This window comes from Mirounga angustirostris, unplaced genomic scaffold (genome assembly GCF_029215605.1).
Source record: "Mirounga angustirostris isolate CCGP_5_RB_7025 unplaced genomic scaffold, mMirAng1.0.hap1 SCAF_17, whole genome shotgun sequence".
Taxonomy (NCBI): Eukaryota; Metazoa; Chordata; class Mammalia; order Carnivora; family Phocidae; genus Mirounga; species Mirounga angustirostris.
In genome coordinates, this window is record NW_026991725.1 from 20953270 (window position 1) to 20973579 (window position 20310).

Consider the following 20310-nt stretch of genomic DNA (forward strand, 5'->3'; position numbering starts at 1 on the left):
GAGTGGGAGAGGGAGAAGCAGGCTTCCCGCTGAGCAGGGAGCCCAATGCGAGGCTCGATCCCAGGACCCCGGGGATCCTGGGAACACTTAACGACTGAGCCACCCAGGTGCCCCCACATCCAAAGCTTTTAAAAAGCTTTAGATGATCATGTCATTAACCTACCTGAAGAGGCGTATACTTTCTTACTATCTGAAGAGAACGTGGATGCTGCAACCCTTCCATTAATTTTCATGCTACCAATCAGTTCTTTAGTCTGAAAGTATAACAAATATTACTTATCAAATTGTTAGGAGGTGCAAGAAGAATCACACTGGGAATAAAAACAATCTAGTTCTACTCAACTTTGTCCCTATACTCAAGTTCTCCCCAGGTCCCACTGTGCCCCTCTGCTTACAAGGCGGATTTCAGGACACCTTGAGTTTATGGTTCAAGACTATCCCTACACTAACGTCTTGTCCTAAAAAAACAAGCAACCACTAATAATGGTTCACCTTCATTGACAGCAAATGAAGATATCCAGCAACACCATTTATCAGCAAGAAGGACCCATCTGGAGACACTTCAAAGCTCCTCACTATCTTCTCTTTCAAACCTGAGAGAGGAGACAAATCAATAAGGATTAATATAATTTTCAATAATAATGTTATCAACACAATTGAGAATTTCTTTTAAAATATCTAAGTGCCTCAAACTAAACCAAAAGTAGGCTCAGATTCTGAATTAAGTCTGACCCCATGCATCACTGAGTATGACCCAAATATAAGGTCATTACCAAGTGCTTCCTTTTCTTCTCTGTCTTGGTTAACATTCACCATTTGAACTGCAGCCAGAGATTCAGCTCTCCAAAGAGTAAACATATCAACTAATTTTCCAAACGTAAACGGTGACATCTGTAATCAACTAAAAGGATAAATTATACTTCTTTGTCACAAAGTTCATTACCGGGAGGAAAATACACGGCCATCAGAAACAGCTAAAACACAGAAACATGTAGAAACTAGTTGCTGGGGACGCCTGGGTGGTTCAGTCAGTTAAGCGTCTGCCTTTGGCTCAGGTCATGATCCCAGAGTCCTGGGATCAAGTTCCACCATCGGGCTCCTTGCTCAGTGGGGAGCCTGCTTCTCCCTCTGTCTGCCGCTCCCCCTGCTTGTGCTCGTTCTCTCGCTCTCTGACAAATAAATAAATAAAATCTTTAAAAAAAAAAAAAAAAGGAGGGCGCCTGGGTGGCTCAGTCGTTAAGCGTCTGCCTTCGGCTCAGGTCATGATCCCAGGGTCCTGGGATCGAGTCCCACATCGGGCTCCCTGCTCTGCGGGGAGCCTGCTTCTCCCTCTCCCACTCCCCCTGCTTGTGTTCCCTCTCTCGCTGTGTCTCTCTGTCAAATAAATAATAAAAATAAAAAATCTAAAAAAAAAAAAAGGAAAGAAAGAAAGAAACTAGTTGCTGGCCACCAACTAGACATCCCATGATGAAGGAGTCTATAGTCTTAACTTTGTGGATCCAAAAAGGAAAAAAAAAAAAAAAAAGAAATCCACAAAGTGTCAGTGTATTCAAGAGTTGATTAGCTTCCCAAAATGTGACTCGTGTAACCTAATCACATGAGCTAAGAATATAAACAAGAGTCAATTTACTTATTTACAAAGGGACATGTTCCTTTTCCATGCCTAAAAGGCTCATATTGACCATGTAGAAAACTCCTTCCATCAAGACAGCGTAGTGAACAAACTTACTACTTAAAAAACTGCCTAATAGGAGCACCTGGGTGGTTCAGTCGTTAAGCGTCTGCCTTTAGCTCAGGTCATGATTCTAGGGTCTTAGGATCAAGCCCCATATCTGGCTCCCTGCTCAGCAGGAAGTCTGCTTCACCCTCCCCCACTCACCCTGCTTGTGTTCCTGCTCTCGCTGTCTCTCTCTGTCAAATAAATAAATAAAATCTTAAAAAAAAAAAAAAAAAAAACTGCCTAATAGAAAGGATGCACATAGAATACATACCACTGGCTAACTCTAGGGAAGGGAAGCAGGTGGCCAGGGAGACGGAGCAGAGTAGACTTTTCCCTCTTTACCCTTTGTACGTATTGGATTTTTGCACCATGTGAATGTACAGCTTGGTCAAAAAAAAATTATTTCAAAAAATGTTTAAGTTGCTAAGTTAAAACATTCATCAGAATAAGTAAATGTAGAAAACTCTAGTGAGGAGTCCTCATTCCCCTACAGGAAAATGCTGTCTAAGGCTCCCACAGACCACCTCCATCCTAGGAAGTTTTTGTCTAGATGGCTCACAATCCTACAAACTGGGCCTCCCTCCCACTCTAGTGCTGCCCCCAGAGACTACACCCTAGGTCTCTTGGTGGAAATCAATCCAGACACATATTTCCAGTTACTGGGGTTTATTCCTTCACTCTGAACCTACTCCTGTAGGTTCATCCCCCATTCTGGGCAAACCTTACACTCTTGACTACAGTATACAGAAACAGCTCCAAGCATAAGGAAAATCCCATCACATGAGGAAGCAGAGAAGGGAGGCTAGTTCTAGCAGTGTGGGGCTGCAGCTGGAAACCCCCCAGACCTAATCCTACTGACACAGAACTGGACAGAAGGAATGCAAGAGAGAACTGAAAGGCCTACAGCTGCGGACCCCACAGCCATGGACGGTTCGGACTGCACCACGTTATCGTCAGAGAACAGGGAACCAAGTCCCCTCACACTGTGCAGACACGGACCCGGTGTGGCAGCAACAGAGGCCAAGTGCCGGAGGGCTCATTACACAGCACCTGCTCTCCGGCCGCAGGGGCCCAAAGACCTCACGCTTGTAGCCTGAGCGAGCCTGTTGTTCTGAGGGCATTCAGGAGAGAGGGGTGTCTTCCAGAAGGAAATACCAGACTTGCAGCAAATAAGAGCAGGTAGCTGATTTAGGAATTAAATGAAAATATAAGAAAAATACAGAATACCAGTTACACGTATACAGCATTTTGCTTTTAACCTCGCAAAAAGTGGTAGCAGATGCGAGTACTGACGCTGTAACTGCTTTTTACAGATGCTGAACCTTCCAAAATAGGAACCAGATAAAATTTATATGACCTTGAGAAAGAAGATACTTTAAAGATGTCAGATATAAATCTTTGTGTAGTTCTGGGATGAGATTTTTAGGTCAACTAAAGAACAAGTGAGAAAAAGAATGGCAATTTAATTACAAGAGTGCCAAATTCCCTAAGATGGAAGGACTTGCTGTGATGGGATAGATCATATGCTGCTCCTAACGATGGCGGCAGTTACCACTAAGTGCCACGAGGTGCTAAGTTAGGAGCTTTTAAAAATTATCTCTTTTGAACAAACTGATGGTGACCAGAGGGAAGGGGAGTCGAGGGGTGGGGGGGAAGGCTGAACAAGGTGATGGGAATGAAGGAGGGCACTTGTCATGATGAGCACTGAGTGATGTATGGAATTGCTGAATCACTCCACTGTACACCTAAAACCAACAGAACACTGTATGCTAAGTGGAATTAAAATTAAAACTAGAAAAATAAAACTAAAAAAAAATCAAAAAATTAAAAATGATCTCTTTTAGTATTTAGGACCCTCGACTTTATAGAAAGAGAAAGCTGAAGCTCAGATATTACCGCACCATAACGCCTATAATCCAAATGGCTGCCTGACCAACTAATTCAATTCCCAAATGGTCAAATTCCTTGTTTACCTAGAACAAGGTATCTCTCTGAAGAACTGTCTTTCTAAATGATGCAGCAGAAATTGCTTCTGGAGTCTCAACTAGTAATCTGGGGTTCTCAACCTTTTTGTGTGTCAGTCTGGGGAAGCGTATGGTCCTCTTCTCAAAACAGTGGTTGTTCAAAACTTTTATAACCGAAGGAAATGCTAAACTTCAGTTATAGGTTAGTGAAAATAAAAATGTAATGTTTTTCCCATCTGACTTCACAAGCCTCTAAATTCTACCAGAGAATGTTAAGAGTCTGTGGACCCTGTTATGAACCCCATTGGGTTAATGGAACAAACCATCAATTCAGAATTCTTCAGAATGCATCAATTCTGTACTTCTCCATTTTTCAAACTTACACTTAAGACAAAGAGTTTGCAAATGTATAAGTTCACATGTTCTAGCCAGTCAGCGATTCTTCCCTCTAATTCTAATGTCCTTAATTAATTTTGAGTTATTTATAGTGTTTTATACTGAGACTGAAAATAGTGTTCAACAACCAACCCCACAAAAAGAAATTATTTACTTTATCATTATCATTACTGCCAAGCTATGCTCACTGAGGAAAGAGGAAAAGGGGAAACACTGACAGGGCAAGATAAATACCACGTCTTGGAAGAAGCTGGTGATCAGATGCACAACTCCTGTGTACCCGCAGATCCACGGTAAACATCACTAACTGTATCTTGGCCAACCCCGGGTTTGCTTTTCCCAAGAGGATGCAAGGCAAAGGCGGACAAAAGCCTACTCCTTTTCATTAGTGGAATAATATGTGAAAATAGTTAACAACTACATATTGTTTTCTGCTTCAATATGGGGGAAACTATTTAGGGCTTTTCAACTCAAAATGAGGTCCATGGACCAGCAACATCAGCATCACCCAAGAGCTTGTTAGAAATGCAGAATCAGGGCACCTGGGTGGCTCAGTTGGTTAAGCGACTGCCTTCAGCTCAGGTCATGATCCTGGAGTCCCGGGATCAAGTCCCACATCGGGCTCCCTGCTCAGCAGGGAGTCTGCTTCTCCCTCTGACCCTCACCCCTCTCATTCTCTCTCTGTCATTCTCTCTCTCTCTCAAAAATAAAAAAAATAAAAGAAATAAAAGAAATGCAGAATCAGGCCCACCTCAGACCTACAGAATAACAATATGCACTTTAGCCAGGTCCCCAAGTTGTTTTTATGCACATTAATGTCGGAAAAGCACTGGGTTAAAGCATGCTTAAACTTGGGACGCCTGGGTGGCTCAGCTGGTTAAGCGACTGCCTTCAGCTCAGGTCATGATCCTGGAGTCCTGGGATCGAGTCCCACATTCGGCTCCCTGCTGAGCAGGGAGTCTGCTTCTCCCTCTGACCCTCCCCTCTCTCATGTGCGCGCTCTCTCTCACTCATTCTCTAATAAATAAAATCTTAAAAAAAAAAAAAAAGCATGCTTAAACTAAGAATCCACTTGGAGGGCGCCTGGGTGGCTCAGGTGGTTGAGCGACTGCCTTCGGCTCAGGTCATGATCCTGGAGTCCCGGGATCGAGTCCCGCATCGGGCTCCCTGCTCGGCTGGGGGTCTGCTTCTCCCTCTGACCCTCTTCCCTCTCGTGCTCTCTGTCTCTCATACTCTCTCTCAAATAAATAAATAAATAAAATCTTAAAAAAAAAAAAAATCCACTTGGAAAGGAACACCAAAGGTGTCAGAAAACACGGCAAACAGAGACTGGAAACACTGAAGATAAACACCATAAATGTTTCTGAAGTTGGCCTTGTTCACTTTGATCCATTAGTAGAAAAAAGGCTGTACAGAGCTTCCCCTGTCCTTTACAGCCCCAAACATATATCCAGTTTAACAGGGAGACTGCCAGGGAGCCACAGCATTGTCAACACCCCCTCCCAAGACGCATAATGCTAACCCAGCCAACCTCACCACAAGGGCTTTGGTTCACAGAGGGTTCGTGAAGGTGTCACTGGATTATGTGGTGATGCGGGGAGGGAAATGCAAGGGAAGAACGGAGAAAGCAGAGGAAGATAAATTTTCAAATAATAAAGATTTTCTTAAGTAGTCTTTAAAATACATTACAATCTCCAAAAGCAGCGCTTTATTTCCTTTAAATGTAAACCAAAAAATCTATTGTAACAGACACTAGAAGGATAAGAGAGAATCCAAATTTCTTGAAGACCAGAGAGGTGCAATACTTTGAGGACTTGGGACTCAGGTCTTCTAGGTCCCAGGCGCTCTCTACTGCATCAACTGCTAAATTTACAGCCAAGCATCTGCAACTGCTTTTCTGCTCTGGGAGATACAGATTCCCAAATTCCAATGTTCCCAGAAGTGCTCAATAAAAAGTTCACTACTTTCATTCAAACACATTATCTCAACACAATGACATTTTCCCAATACTAAAACTAAAGACATTCTTAAGAATCCCATGGGGGGAAAGTGGTTGTAAATACTGTTAAAGAACTTAGCCGTGGGGCTGGCAGGGAAGAGGGGTGATCAGCGAAACCTTACCTCTCACTTGATGCACAGGAATTAACTTTCCAGCCAGCATATCGTAGACATAAAGAACCTTGCTGTGGATGCTCGTGGCTAAAACCTCTTCTCCAGTAGCACTAAAACAGGCCTTAAAAATTGGAAACTTTTCCAAATAGATGCTCTGGATTTTAGGATTTGTTTTTCCATCAACCTATAAGGAAACGCAAAACATCCCTTTTGGGTATGTCCATAGACTCTGTGCCCCGGGACTAAATACTTCTCACTCCAAGTTTCCATTTAAAAATGCACACCTGAGGGCGCCTGGGTGGCTCAGTCGTTAAGCGTCTGCCTTCGGCTCAGGTCATGATCCCAGGGTCCTGGGATCGAGCCCCGCATCAGGCTCCCTGCTCAGCAGGAAGCCTGCTTCTCCCTCTCCCACTTCCCCTGCTTGTGTTCCCTCTCTCATTGTGTCTCTGTCAAATAAATAAAATCTTAAAAAAAAAAAAAAAGCACACCTGAAATAGCGACACCGCGTTATCCAGCGCCGCAACCATCACGACCTGCGCACAAGGATGGAACTGCACAGACGAGACCCGCGCGGTAGTAGGACGTTCTGCGTTAGCAGGGAGACAATTCTTCAGCTATGGAAAAAGAAAGCGAGAATTGTTATCAATTCAAATGGGTTAACATTCTTTTCTTTTTAAGATTTTATTTATTTATTTGACAGAGAGAGAGAGAGAGAGAGAGGGAGTACAAGCAGGAGGAGCGGCAGACAGAGGGAGAAGCAGGCTCCTCGCTGAGCAGGGAGCCCGATGCGGGGCTCAATCCCAGGACCCTGGGATCATGACCTGAGCTGAAGGCAGACGCTTAATGACTGAGCCACCCAGGCGCCCCAACATTCTTTTCTTTAAAGCATAAAGCATTTTAACATAACTTATGCTGAGAAGAAAGGACAATGGAATGGTAACGAGAAGACCACAGCTCTCCTACCAACTAGGAAGTCATTTTACTAAACAATAATCCATTTTTACCATCTTTCAAACGAGGGGATGAAACCGTTAAGGTCTTGGAGCATCAGGATACAGTCATTTCCCCATGATACACCCAAATAGGTTAGGAAACTGACGTCCAGAGTATATTTTACTTAAAACTGCTACTGTAGCATCTTTGCATTCATGGCACAAAATACGAGGCAGTCTGTAACATGCCATGGTTCTGTGTTTGGCAGGGACAGCTATGTTCTTCTCTCAGAATACGTGGTTCCTAATTTAAAGAAATAATGACCTCATGCATCATGCATTTAGACTATTTTCAGTTATCTCTTGGTTTTTACAGGTTGTTCTCTGCATTACAAACTCAATTATACGAAAAATAAAGTGAGTACTACATGTATGTTTTGTTTATAACAAATGAAGTTAGATTTTTATGGTAACTGCATTTTCGGTGAAGGTGAATTTACTCTATGAAGAGCGGAGTGAACTATCTTCATAAGGTGGGGAGAAACACAATCATTGTCTCATAGTAATTTGCCATAATAGGGCTCCCTCCCCCATCTAAAGCATGCTACCATTTATAATGGGGAAAAATATCTATGCCAGAGAGAGATCTGGTCACTTAACAGATATTTAACTGAAGCACTGTGTTGGGCAGGCACTTCATTACCACAAAGAACAAGTCAGATACAGTCTAACTAGTGCAGACCACTTTAGACAAGATAGCCAGGAAGAACCTTTCTAAGTGTCATCTGAGCAGAAGGGTACCAGTGGGTTGGCCATTAGCAGTGCTTGAAGAACAGACAGGCAGGGGGAAGAGCAAAAGTTCTGAGGCAAGAAAGGACTCGGCGTGTTCAAGAAACAGGAAGAAGGCCTAGGGAACTTGGGTAGGAAATAAGGGGAAAACTTCTGAGATGAAGTTTCAGACATACGCAGATGCCAGATTATGAAGAGCAGCATACACTGTGATAAAGAATTCGGAAGTTTTCAAAAAGCTATGAAAAGTGACATGACCTGATGTTTTATTTTTAGAAGACCCCTCCTGGCTTCTACTAAATGAAGAATAGGAAGAGTAGAGTGGAAGTGGGAGACCAATCACGAAGTGACTGCAGTACACAAGGTAACAGAGGATGGCAGCATAAACTAGGCTAGCGCCCGTGGAAATGAAGAGAAACGCAGGAGAAATCAAACACAATTGCTAAAAGATCCCTGGGGATATAATTTAATCTTCTTGACCATTTCTGCAGAATAATAAACGAAAGCAACACATTTAATCCCACAGAGAACATGAACCCATACATTTGTAATCGGGAAGCACACTGGGCGTCAGGGGTAGTCAGCTGGAGAGGCCCCACTTTGCTGACTCTCACCTTTAAGATTCCTTTAGGAAGAGAGGTTGATGTAGATATGAAATTCCCAGTCCTTTGCAACAAATCATCTTCGTCCTCTTCACTTTCATCTAAGTCAAACAGACCCACAAGGCAGAGCTTTAGAATCAAGGAGATGGCCATTACCTTCCCCAAACGTATTTCAAACTTTGACCCCCCCATTCTAGCCTCCAATCTCGATCACTTTATTTAAACTGCAACTGGTAAAAGTAAAACAGAACAAATCTGAAAGGGAGGGGGAAAATGACAGAGTCCAATATATTTGGTTAAAATAAAAGCCTGACTCTGGAATGAAAAATAGACATTCACAGACAATGACTAAAACAGGATGAAAAAAAATAAAGTTAAAGGCAGTATTTAATTTAAAAAGAACAATTCATCATCATGGCAAAATTGGCAATAAGGGAGACAGCAGATCTAGCTTAACTCACATGAAAAAGGACTAGCACTGAGGGATCAAGGTCAGCAAACTGTGTATCAGAACTTCAAAGGGAGCTAACAGGGATGCTTTTCTCCTGATGATTCTAGTAAAGAGAGCCAAAAAGCTGAGCAACAATTTTAAAACACTCAGAGGGAGAAGAGGGCAAAAACCAGCACTAAAAGCCCTCTAAGGTTCTTAAGGGGGTCTGGTAAACCACCAGGCTTCAGGTTGGGGCCACAAAAGGCTACACCAAGGAGTAAGGGTGAAATCAAAGAATTTTAAGAAAATCCTCCATGAACTGAAACCCAGCTTTGAATCCTTACAATCTCTCACTGGAGTAAGATGCTGTGGGATTGCTAGTGCCCCTTACCCAGCCACTACCCAGAAACAAACGTACAAATTCTCCAGAGAAAGATATCCTTGTCCTCTTGTTAAGCAACACTATTTTTTATATACAATGTCCAGCACTCAGGGAAATATAACTAGACCAATAATTACAAGATAATGTAACTTGATTGAAAACCTAAGGAATAATAGTCTCCACAGGAGATCTAAATAACTGAGTTTTTCAGACATAAGCTTTTCAAGTATTATGTTTAATATGGTCAAGAATAATGAATATTCAGATATTGAACCAAAGAACTAGACTATTAAAAAAAGCAAATGTAAATTCTAGAACTGAAAATTACGGTAGTTAGGGCGCCTGGGTGGCTCAGTTGGTTAAGCAACTGCTTTCGGCTCAGGTCATGATCCTGGAGTCCCTGGATCGAGTCCCGCATCGGGCTCCCTGCTCAGCGAGGAGCCTGCTTCTCCCTCTGACCCTCCCCCCTCTCATGTACTCTCTCTCGTTCTCACTCTCTCAAATAAATAAATAAATCTTTAAAAAAAGAAAAAAAAGAAAATTACAGTAGTTAAAATTAAAATCCCAGTGGGTATTTTTAATAGCCTACAAAAATTAGCTGGAGAGACAATTAGTGGTCTGGAAAATGCATCAGAAAAAATATCCAGACTGAAGTACAGAAAGCAAAAAGGACAGAAAATGCAGAAAAGAACACAAAATACATTTAAAAAAATAAATAAAACATTGAACACACATGTAACTGGTGTCCCAGAAGAAAAGACTGGAACAGAAACAGTATTTGAAGACAATCGGTGAGAATTTCCAAAACTTAAAAAAGACATCAAGCTAGATTCAAAAGCATTGTGAAGACCAAGCAGAATACAAAGCAAGCTAAAAGGACCTGGGGGGGGGGGGGGGGAGATAAATGAACAAAACAGCAATAATAAAACAATCCATCATATTAAGTAATTATTATTGATTTTTGAAGGCCTATAATGATTGTAATTATGTTTAAAGTGGGGAGTACTTCTCTTTTAAAAACACTAGATGAAATATTTATCGATAAAAATAACATGTTGGGACAACTGTGAGGCTGGGGGTTTGGTCACCACTGTGCCAAGAAGTACATCTTGGACAAGTCACTTTTATCTTTTTGAACCTCACTCCCCTCACCTGTAAAATGAAGGTAGACCAGGATATCCCAATAGTAGCAGACAGGCTAATGAGTGACTTAATCCATTTCTTTTTTCTCGTGGATACAAAGACAAACTGCATTTCCTGGGAGCCCATGAATTAGTGTGGCCTTGTGACTCAGCTCTGGCCAATAAAATCTAAGTCAAAGTACCATGTACCACTCCCAGGACAGGCCAATAAAAAGAGGCCAATAAAAGCCTCTTTTGGGTGAGCTGCTCACTCTTCCCCGTAAGCTGCCATGTCAACCTCTCGGGCAACTTAAAGCACATCATCTCCTTCTCACCACCACAATTTCATATGCTTGAAAAAAAACAACTTCTATTGGATAAATCCACTGGGACCTGGAAGGTTTTCTGTTTCAACAGCTAGCATAACGTTACCTATAATTACATGGATCCAAATGTTCTATGAAGGGGCACCTGGGTGGCTCAGTCAGTTAAGCATCTACCATCCGCCCAGGTCATGATCCCAGGGTCCTGAGATCAAACCCATGTCTCAGGCTCCCTGCTCAGCGGGGAGTCTGCTCCACCCTCTCCCTCTGTCCCCCTCTCCCCCTGCTCATCTCTCTCTTAAATAAAGTAAAATCTTTAAAAATAAAGTAAAATAGACTACAAATGCAGCATTCTAAAATGGGTAATAAAATTATATTTTATAAAGGAGGGCAAACTGGTAACCAAGGAGGTAAAAATCATATAATGGGGGCGCCTGGGTGGCTCAGTCGTTAAGCGTCTGCCTTCCGCTCAGGTCATGATCCCAGGGTCCTGGGATCGAGACCCGCATGGGGCTCCCTGCTCAGCAGGAAGCCTGCTTCTCCCTCTCCCACTCCCCCTGCTTGTGTTCCCTCTCTCGCGGTCTCTCTCTCTGTCAAATAAATAAATGAAATCTTTTAAAAAAAAATAAAATAAAAATCATATAATGTAAAAAAAGGTTAAAAAATAAGGGATGTTAAACTTGTTAAAAACCAAACTTGGAGGGGCGCCTGGGTGGCTCAGTCGTTAAGCGTCTGCCTTCGACTCAGGTCATGATCCCAGGGTCCTGGGATCGAGCCCCACATCGGGCTCCCTGCTCGGCAGGGAGCCTGCTTCTCCCTCTCCCACTTCCCCTGCTTGTGTTCCCTCTCTCACCGTCTCTCTGTCAAATAAATAAATAAAATCTTTAAAAAAAAAAAAAAACCCAAACTTGGAAAGACATTTCTTCAACAACAGAGTTTTACAGGAAACAAGAGGTAAAATAAACTGTATACTTTTTTTTTTTTAACTGTATACTTTTTAAAGGTAGGACTACAGAATGTAGGGAGGTAAATTTCGAAATTGGAAAAAATTCTAACAATTAGTTCTTAAGGAAAAGAGAAGAGGGAAAAACAGTCCAGTAAAGAGTACAGCATTATTCGACATGTTTAAGCAGAGGCTAAATTACCATCTAACAGATGTTGTAGAAAAACATTCTTGCAGTGGATAAATTCAGGCTATACCACAAAGCTTCCTTTAACCTCTAAAAGTATCTGGCTGGAAACCAGAACAGAATTTTGACTTAGTAACAGATTGAGTTTTCTAACAGAATTACAGAAAACAACTGGTTCTTTATATGGACTCCCTGTACCTGAATACCATAAGGCCTGGACTAACAGGGGCAGGGAGAAGGGAGGGAAAGGTGGGGGAGGTAATAGAACAGAGGCTCATCAAAAATCAAGGATGCTAAGGAGAGAGCTACTGCATTATGTGGGAGGATAGACTCCTACACTCCAGACTCTCTAAAGGACTTCAAAAGTCAATTCCAAGTCTAAAATGTATAACTCCAAGCACCCAAATCAGATCTTGGTAAGCTATCCACATTTATAATATCTAAACTCAAGAATCTAAAAAGGATAAAGCAGTTATGGTACAAGCCAAACTTAAAACCTGGAGGTGAACAATAGGTGTTTACAAAGTGACTGATCATCTGGGCCTGACTGGACATGTGCTATATTAGCTGCCAATGTCTTCAGAAGGGGTTCTGAATGAAGAAGAATAGTTATTTTTCCTTAATCCTATGCCATAACACAACACAGTTCTGTTGAGAATCAAACATCATAAAATTCATCCCTTACTGTCCATACAACAGACAAATGCTATTAAGTCAATCTTACACTATTGTAAAAGAGCTTCCCTCAGAGAATTGGTAGACTTCGGAACCAAACATTTAAAGGAGAGAAAAAAAAAAAGACATATTTGAAACACCAGGTTTTAACGAGCCTCATGAGAAAGCTCACAGAACAGAATAGGAACAGAGATTTATTTACTAACTTAAACAGAAATACCAATACTCACCATCTGAAGATGTTTTCCGCTTATTAGTCTCTGCCCAGGCAGGTACTCCCCCCATGGCATGCTGGAATCTAAACAAAAATACAAAATTTCATTTTTGTGTTAATAAATGCTCACTGAGCTTACAAGATTAGATTAGCTCACCTTGAGAGCACGTATACAATCTCTGCCAAAGAAATTATTATGTTTAAGAACAGAAGGACTACACAGAATAATCCCAACTTGCCTATATGGGAAACTTTCGTGAACTTCTAACCGTTTCAACTAGTCTTGGATATAGGACACCTGGATACATATTTGTTAATTATTTTTGTCTAGTTACACGTCTGCTTATTTGTTCATATCAACACATCTCAGATCTTGGGACTAAGTAAAGAACTCTGTGGTTGGGTGCCTGGGTGGCTCAGTTGGTTAAGCTACTGCCTTCGGCTCAGGTCATGATCCTGGAGTCCCAGGATCGAGTCCCGCATCGGGCTTCCTGCTCAGCAGGGAGTCTGCTTCTCCCTCTGGCCCTCCCCCCTCTCATGCTCTCTCTCTCTCATTCTCTCTCTCAAATAAATAAATAAAATCTTTAAAAAAAAAAAAAAAAGAACTCTGTGGTTATAAACCAATGCTACAGTAATAGAGCACACAGTAAAACACATCTGAGAGAAAATGACCAGGTTGGTAAGAATATACAAAACACAATCACATATCCTTCGAATAAAATTGGAGCATTTCACTCAGGAAAAAGTAAGCTTTACAAGCATGAGAAACAGATTCTGAAGGGCTAGTTTCTGGAAGAGTGCACAGTGTCATTCTAATTGTTTAATACAGAAGTACAAAGCCACCAAACTCAGCCCACTGGCCATAAACAACTAGAAAACTAGACAAAATACATGAAACTGTTTCCAAAAATTGGACAATAAACAACATAAGATTGCGATCCCTGAGAGAAAGGAAATAACAAGGTGAGCGCTGTCATCCCAAGATTTTCCCCTGAAGGCAATTTTTTGAGACCCTGGCACAGAACTAATGAGAAAAAGTCAGACCTGAAAGAGCCTGAGACAACTGGAATTTAAGGGGCAGTGAACAAAAGAAGAGAAAAAGAAAGAGCTCCAGGCGCCTGGGTGGCTCAGTTGGTTGGGTGACTGACTCTTGATTTCATGGTTGTGAGTTCAAGCCCCACATTATGGCTCCATGCTGGGTGTATAGCCTAATTAAAAATTAAAAAAAAAATTTTTTTAAAGGATTTGCCTTATTAAAATATAAGTGAATAAAAAATAAAAATAAATTTCAAAAAAATGGGGGGCACCTGGGTGGCTCAGTCAAGCACCCGACTCTTGATTGTGGCTCAGCTTTTTTCTTTTTTTTTTAAGATTTTATTTATTTATTTGAGAGAGAGCTAGAGGGAGAGCACAGAGGGAGAGGGAGAAGTAGACTCCCTACCAAGCAGAAAGCCTGACACAGGGCTCGATCCCAGGACTCCGAGATCATGACCTGAGTCAAAGGCAGACGCCCAACTGACTGAGCCACCCAGGAGCCCCTCGGCTCAGCTCAGGGTCGTGAGTTCAAGCCCCATGTTGGGCTCCATGCTGGGCGTGGAGCCTACTTAAAACAAAAAAGCTCCAAAAATCTACACTGGGGTCCACAGACATTTTTGCTGAATACTAAGCTGCACATTCAGAGGATGAAACTCCATGAGGTCAGGCAAAGAACTACGAGGGAGCCATAAGTTGCACACCAGAGTTGAGACACTTGAGTTCCAACCAGCAAGCGAAGGTTGGAAACTCAGAGCATTCAGTAGAGATGGCAAAAAGGGCATATCTTAGAAATGGGGCTAAACCAGCCTACAGCAAATGCTACTCTACAGCAAAACTAAGAACAAATCCTAAAAGGATCAAACTAATCTCTAAGCCGATCAAACTCCTGCCAAGACAAACTCATTAAAAGTACTCACTCATTCAATATTCACTCATTCAACACTCATTAAAAGCAAAAATCAAAATCCAGACATTGATCAACTTAATATTCACATTGCCCCAAAATCCAATCAAAATTTCTAGACATGCAGAGAAGCAGAAAAACATGAACCATAACCCGAACAAAAATCAGTCAAGAGAAAGACACAGAAATGACAGACATGACAGAAATAGGATACAAGGACTTTGAACTAGCCAATACAAATGAAAAAATGCTCAACATCACTCATTATCAGGAAAATACAAATAAAAACCATGATGAGATACCATCTCACACCTGTCAGAATGTCTAAAATTAACAACAGAGAAAACAACAGACGCTGACAAGGATGTGGAGAAAGGGGAACCCTCCTACACTGTTGGTGGGAATGCAAACTGGTGCAGCCACTCTGGGAAACAGTATGGAGGTTCCTCAAAAAGTTAAAAATAGAGCTACCTTATGATCCAGCAATTGTACTACTAGGTATTTACCCAAAGTATACAAAAATACAGATTCGAAGGGGTACATGCATGCTGATGTTTATTTATAGCAACATTATCATCAATAGCCAAACTATGCAAAGAGCCCAAGTGTCCATCGACTGATGAATAAAGGTGATATATATAACGACCGAGCCACCTAGGCACCCCATGAAGTCATTATTTTTAAAAATACATACATTTCCCAGCTCTGTTCAACTAAAAGAGCCTAGAAGTTATGGAAAAGAAATGGTTTACCATATACAAATAGACAAGCAAGTAAGCAATATCATCACTGATTATGTGTGGGTGGTAGGATTACCAGATTTTCCAAAATTTTTTGTACTTGTGTTCCCACTCCCTACAAAATACTAAAACTTACACCATTTCTTCCAGTAGCAACACTCCTACTACTTCAAAATGGAAATCTCACTACCTAAGAAACTGTTACAGCCAAAGACTCAGTGAATCTAAATAAACCACTGATTATAAGTTACAGCTTGGTAAATCACATGGAAAAGGACACTTACTCTTCCTTAAGTCTCTTTTGAAGCTTGTCTTTTGAAAGTTTACTTTCACTGGCATTTTTCATCATATCTTTCCGAAACCGGTTGCTCATCATGTCAACCCTATTAAAAACAAAACAGTATGCTTTAAATGACTTTAAAAGATTCGTCGTAGCTAGTTGTTGCCTTTAAAAATCTGAGAACACATTTAATCAAATATAAGTCAAGATTTATAAGGTACAGAATATCAAATACACATTAATTTTTTTAAAAAGATAAACACGTAATAGAGAATGCTCTGAAAGAATACCAATGAGTAATGACAAAAATCACACCAATTAAATAGTTATTTCCCGCCCATTAAACTGACAAAGTCTGAAAAAAAGATAAAGCGTTGTTTATAAGAATGGAGTGAAATGGACACCTTTCAATTGGAAAGGTAAACTGGGAGAACCTCTTGGTCAGTCTGGCAATTTTTATCAAGAATCTTACACATGCCTATGCCCTTTGATTAAGTAATTCTACCACGGAAAATTTTTCTTACAGAAATAATTAGAAAGGAAAAAAGGTTTATGCAGAAAAATATCTGTCTCAATATCAACTTATCAAAGGGAAAAATAGGAAAACCTATCTGTCTAATGATACCTATACAAATTATAGTTAATTCATATAGTAGACTATAATATAACCATTTAAAAACGTTTATAAAGGTTTTTATTTTTAAGTGGAGATAAATGCTTGCAAGACAATACATTCTCATCTCTTACAAGTATAATATTGAGTGTGCTAGGCTTTTTTCTAGCCTTTTCTCAGTTTCAGACATTGTGCTAAGAGCTCCACATACATTATTTCACTTAATCTCAAGAGCCTTCTGATATTACTATTATTACCTCCATTCGAAAGAGAAAAGGGAGGTTCCAAACTTGCCCTTGGTCACTTAGGAACTGGCCAAATTAAAAGGCAAACTCAAATGTGACACCGAACACTATGCTTTCTTTGCTATTCGATACTGCACACAAGAGAAGAGGGCCAACATGTTAACATCAGTTCTCCCTCGGTGGTGGGTTTATGAATGACCTCTTCTCTCTTCTGCTTTACAGTATTTTTTAAATCTTCACGTAATCACGTATTTGTAAGACAACTTCTTTAAAACTTACAAAATAATTTTTTAAATATCCAGAGGATTTCTGGAAGAAAAATTAGGCAACCTACATTTCATCATCTTCATCTTCTTCATCCACCCAAACTGGCTTCTTTTGGAATAGAAAATTATCTTTTGCTTCATTCTCCACTTCCAAGTCACCTGAGTCTTCCTGTACTTGAACCTAGAGAAGACAAAATGCCCTCAAGCACTGAGTTTTTCAGCAGACGCACACACCTTACAGTTAGAGGTCTTGTAGAATGCTTTGCAGGCCCTCTGATGGAACAATGGGACAGAATACTACCACAGCAAATGCTGGAGGCAGAACAGAAAATGCAGAGATGAGAGAATGGCACCATATGCTGGACAGGCAGGTAGGACAAACAGTCAAGGAGCGAAAGCTGACATCTGAAAGGAGAGGACCAATTAAGATGGGAACAACAAAAGTTGACAGAGGAGGAAAGGAGTTGCAAAAATCCCAGAACTACAGAAATCATGGGGCCAGAGGCAGACTAACATCAAAAATCACGTGACTGAATACCATAACTAATGGGCATTTTACATTCTTTTTTTTTTTTTTTTTTTTTTTTTTTGAGAGAGAGAGAATGAGAGGGGTGAGGGTCAGAGGGAGAAGCAGACTCCCTGCTGAGCAGGGAGCCTGATGTGGGACTTGATCCCAGGACTCCAGGATCATGACCTGAGCCGAAGGCAGTCGCTTAACCAACTGAGCCACCCAGGCGCCCCGGCATTTCACATTCTTAGACATACCTCTTCTCCATCGTTCATAACCATTCTTGACCCCCTATCTTAAGAAAATTTACACTAGACTATCAGATCTAAATCTACACCACAGAATACTCCCAGAAGTTGAGCGTGAACTTTCCCCAAAACCACTAATAGCCATATCCAAATATTTTCTTGCTCGTCTGTTATGAGCCTCACATAGACTGTTCCTTTTTCTTGAAATATTTTTTCTTGACTATGCAACTGTCCCAAAGGCCAGCAGTTTTCCATTAACAGTTCTCTATCTGCCAACGAGATTTCTGCAGCTTCCCTCATAAGCACCCAAAGGAAATACTGACAGCCAACTGACACTGGCCACTTGCGAGGTGGGCATTCATTTACCAAACGGAGTATTCTCGGTGAGGCTTTGCTTGGTCATGCTATGTAAAAGTTCCCCGGCCTCTACACACACTCATCTTCCTTTCCCTAAAATGCTTTCTTTTTTTTCCTCTTCAGCACACATCACTGACATATTTGCATTTTACTTTATCTTCTTTTTCTGCCACTGGTACACATGCTCCAAAAGAGCAAGAGACCTTTGTCTGTTTTTGTCCATTGCTGTGTCTCCTCCATTGCCTAGAACAGTATCTGGAACTCCCTATCTTGGAAGAAAAATCAGGTACAGCATACAAGGAATGATTACAAATGTCCCCAAAAAGTTATTAAAAAACGTGCAAAAAGGATAAAAAGGGATGATAAAAAGTATGCAGGGTTTTCACTGCCAGAAAAACATACGGCCCCCAACAGACTAACAATGATCTGGTGAGCAAATACACGATCATTCTCAGAAGTTGGCCAATCACTTGGGAAGCTGTTAAAACCCACATTCTGATTCCATAACTCCTGAATCACGGCAAGGTACTGAGGCAGGGGATCGAACGGCCACGAGGAAAGAAACACTGGGTTTGGAGAGAGCACAGTGGGACTGAGCCGCTAAAAATGCTCACGACTGCAGTTCGCTACACGTACGTGTAAAAGCGCCTGCTGGATACCAGGCGCAGGGGCTCCCCCCCCCCCGGGGGCGGAGAAAGGCGAGGTCTCCGCCCAGCGGAGACTTCCAGTCTGGCACCCGTCGGCGCCCGCGTTCTCCGGGCGCCCGCCGACCTGAGCGCTCCCGGCGCCGCAGGTCGCCCAGGCTCCGCCCCCGGAGGCTCACCGCCCACCGTGCGCCCCGCCCGAGCGCGCCCAGCCCGCGCGCCGCGGCCTCCCTCACCCGCGAGCCCTGCAGACGCCGCAGCAACGCGTCCTCGTTGTCCTCGACATCGCCGAACACCAGCTCTTCCAGGCACCGCTCCACGGCCGGCTTGTCCTCCTCCAGCGTCAGGCGGTTCCGCTGCCGGAGCCGTCTCTCCTCCTCCGCCGCGACTGCGATCGCAGCGGCTGCTGCGCTCGGCCGGGCCGGCGGTTTCCGCTGGGATGAAGGAGCAGCCTTTCGGGGCGGCCCGCCCGGCCCTGTTCCGGCTCTCCGGTCCGGCTTCGTTCGGCTCTTCCGGTCCAGCCTCACTCCGCTTCTCCGGTCCGGTTTCGTTCGGCTTCTACGTTCCGGCGGCATCGTTGGGTTGGAGAAGAAACGCAGGCGCTCACGTGGAACCTCGCTGCGCGTGCGCCGAGGTCGTTGGATTTCCGCGGCCGCTGAGGCCCCGCGGGGTCGGAAGGAGCCTGCGCGGTCTGTTAGCACGTGACCAACACTCTCTCCCTACGTAGCGCCCACTCCCCTCACCAACCCCTCCCCGTAGGGGAGTTCCTCCGGGAGGACCAATCTTCCGAGTGGAGGGGGAAGCGGCGTGACTGGAGTGGAAAATTTTTTCCAACACAACTTCGCAGCCGCAACTGACTGAAAGGAGCACAAGGAAGCGAGAGTATAAGCTGGGATGACTGAATGAAACTTCCACTTTTCTTCCTGACTTTTTAACCACTCGACTTAACACGAGCCGCGGTTGCCTTTTCCACCCCCTCGTCTTGGTACGGCCCTTGGAGTACGGAGCCTGCAGAGGGTCCCACGCTGGAGGAGAGAGAGAGGAGGGTATGTAGGGAAGTGGGCCAATCGGGGCGCGGGTCACGGCGCAGGCGCGCTGGGGAGGGAGGGCTATGCTAATGTTGTTGATATCCTGGGGCCACCCGAGTTAAAGGGGGGAAATCCGGGGGCTGCCGCAGCCGCCACCGGTCTGGGCCCAGCGGGGGCCCCCCTGTAGTCGCCGTAGTCCCGGGGAGAGGCGCCTGCCCCCAGCTCGGGGAGGGGGCGCCGCGGGCCCGGGGAGCACGGACAGCCCCTACCCATGAGGCCCTGATGGAAAACACAAAGGATCTGGTGAGAGCCGAGCGCGGCAGCCGCTTTGTGTGCCAGGTGGGGGGGACGCCTGCAGCTCCCCGACCCCAGGAGCCCCTGCAGCTCTTTGACCCCGCTCCCAGGCCTGTTTCTCCATCCCACGCCCCCTCAACCTCCAGAGTCCCCCTCCCCCTACCGGCCGTTAAACGATTCGGGGGTTCCCCTCCCCCCACCCCCTCAGCCCCGGACTCGGCGGGGTTCTCTCTACTTCCTCCACTCTTTGGGAGAAAAATTTTAGAAGAAAGTTTTTCTCTGCGTCCCGCCCCCCCCTCCCCCTTCAGCTCTGGCTGGTGGAGGCGGGGGGGGCGGGGGGGGAGGCTGGATTTGAGAC

At 43.4% G+C, this 20310-nt stretch overlaps 2 protein-coding genes across 13 annotated transcripts in view; one reads left to right on the forward strand and one right to left on the reverse strand.

The window, feature by feature from the left end:
- The window catches only part of UTP18 (UTP18 small subunit processome component), a 43330-nt gene extending 24125 nt beyond the window's left edge, over positions 1–19205 (reverse strand). For all 4 annotated transcript variants that reach the window (XR_010408421.1, XM_064582378.1, XM_054510882.1 and 1 more), the window contains exons 1-9: positions 18867–19205; positions 16942–17054; positions 15754–15852; positions 12807–12874; positions 8528–8616; positions 6681–6806; positions 6202–6376; positions 493–593; positions 164–254 (exon numbers count right to left, since the gene is read on the reverse strand). Coding sequence is in view for 3 of the 4 variants with exons in the window: in XM_064582378.1 (XP_064438448.1) it covers positions 164–254; positions 493–593; positions 6202–6376; positions 6681–6806; positions 8528–8616; positions 12807–12874; positions 15754–15852; positions 16942–17054; positions 18867–19205 (1201 nt within the window). In the remaining variant the exon portion in view is untranslated. The remainder of the gene's footprint in view (positions 1–163; positions 255–492; positions 594–6201; positions 6377–6680; positions 6807–8527; positions 8617–12806; positions 12875–15753; positions 15853–16941; positions 17055–18866) is intronic.
- Positions 19206–19534: 329 nt separating this feature from the next.
- MBTD1 (mbt domain containing 1) overlaps positions 19535–20310 on the forward strand; it is a 79852-nt gene continuing 79076 nt past the window's right edge. For 5 of the 9 annotated variants that reach the window (XR_006793264.3, XM_045889169.3, XM_045889172.3 and 2 more), the window contains exon 1: positions 19715–19961. The gene's annotated coding sequence lies outside the window, so the exon portion shown is untranslated. Of the gene's footprint in view, positions 19677–19713; positions 19962–20310 lie in introns of those variants that run through there. The other 4 variants (XM_045889170.3, XM_064582376.1, XM_045889171.3 and 1 more) reach the window with 2 other exon arrangements.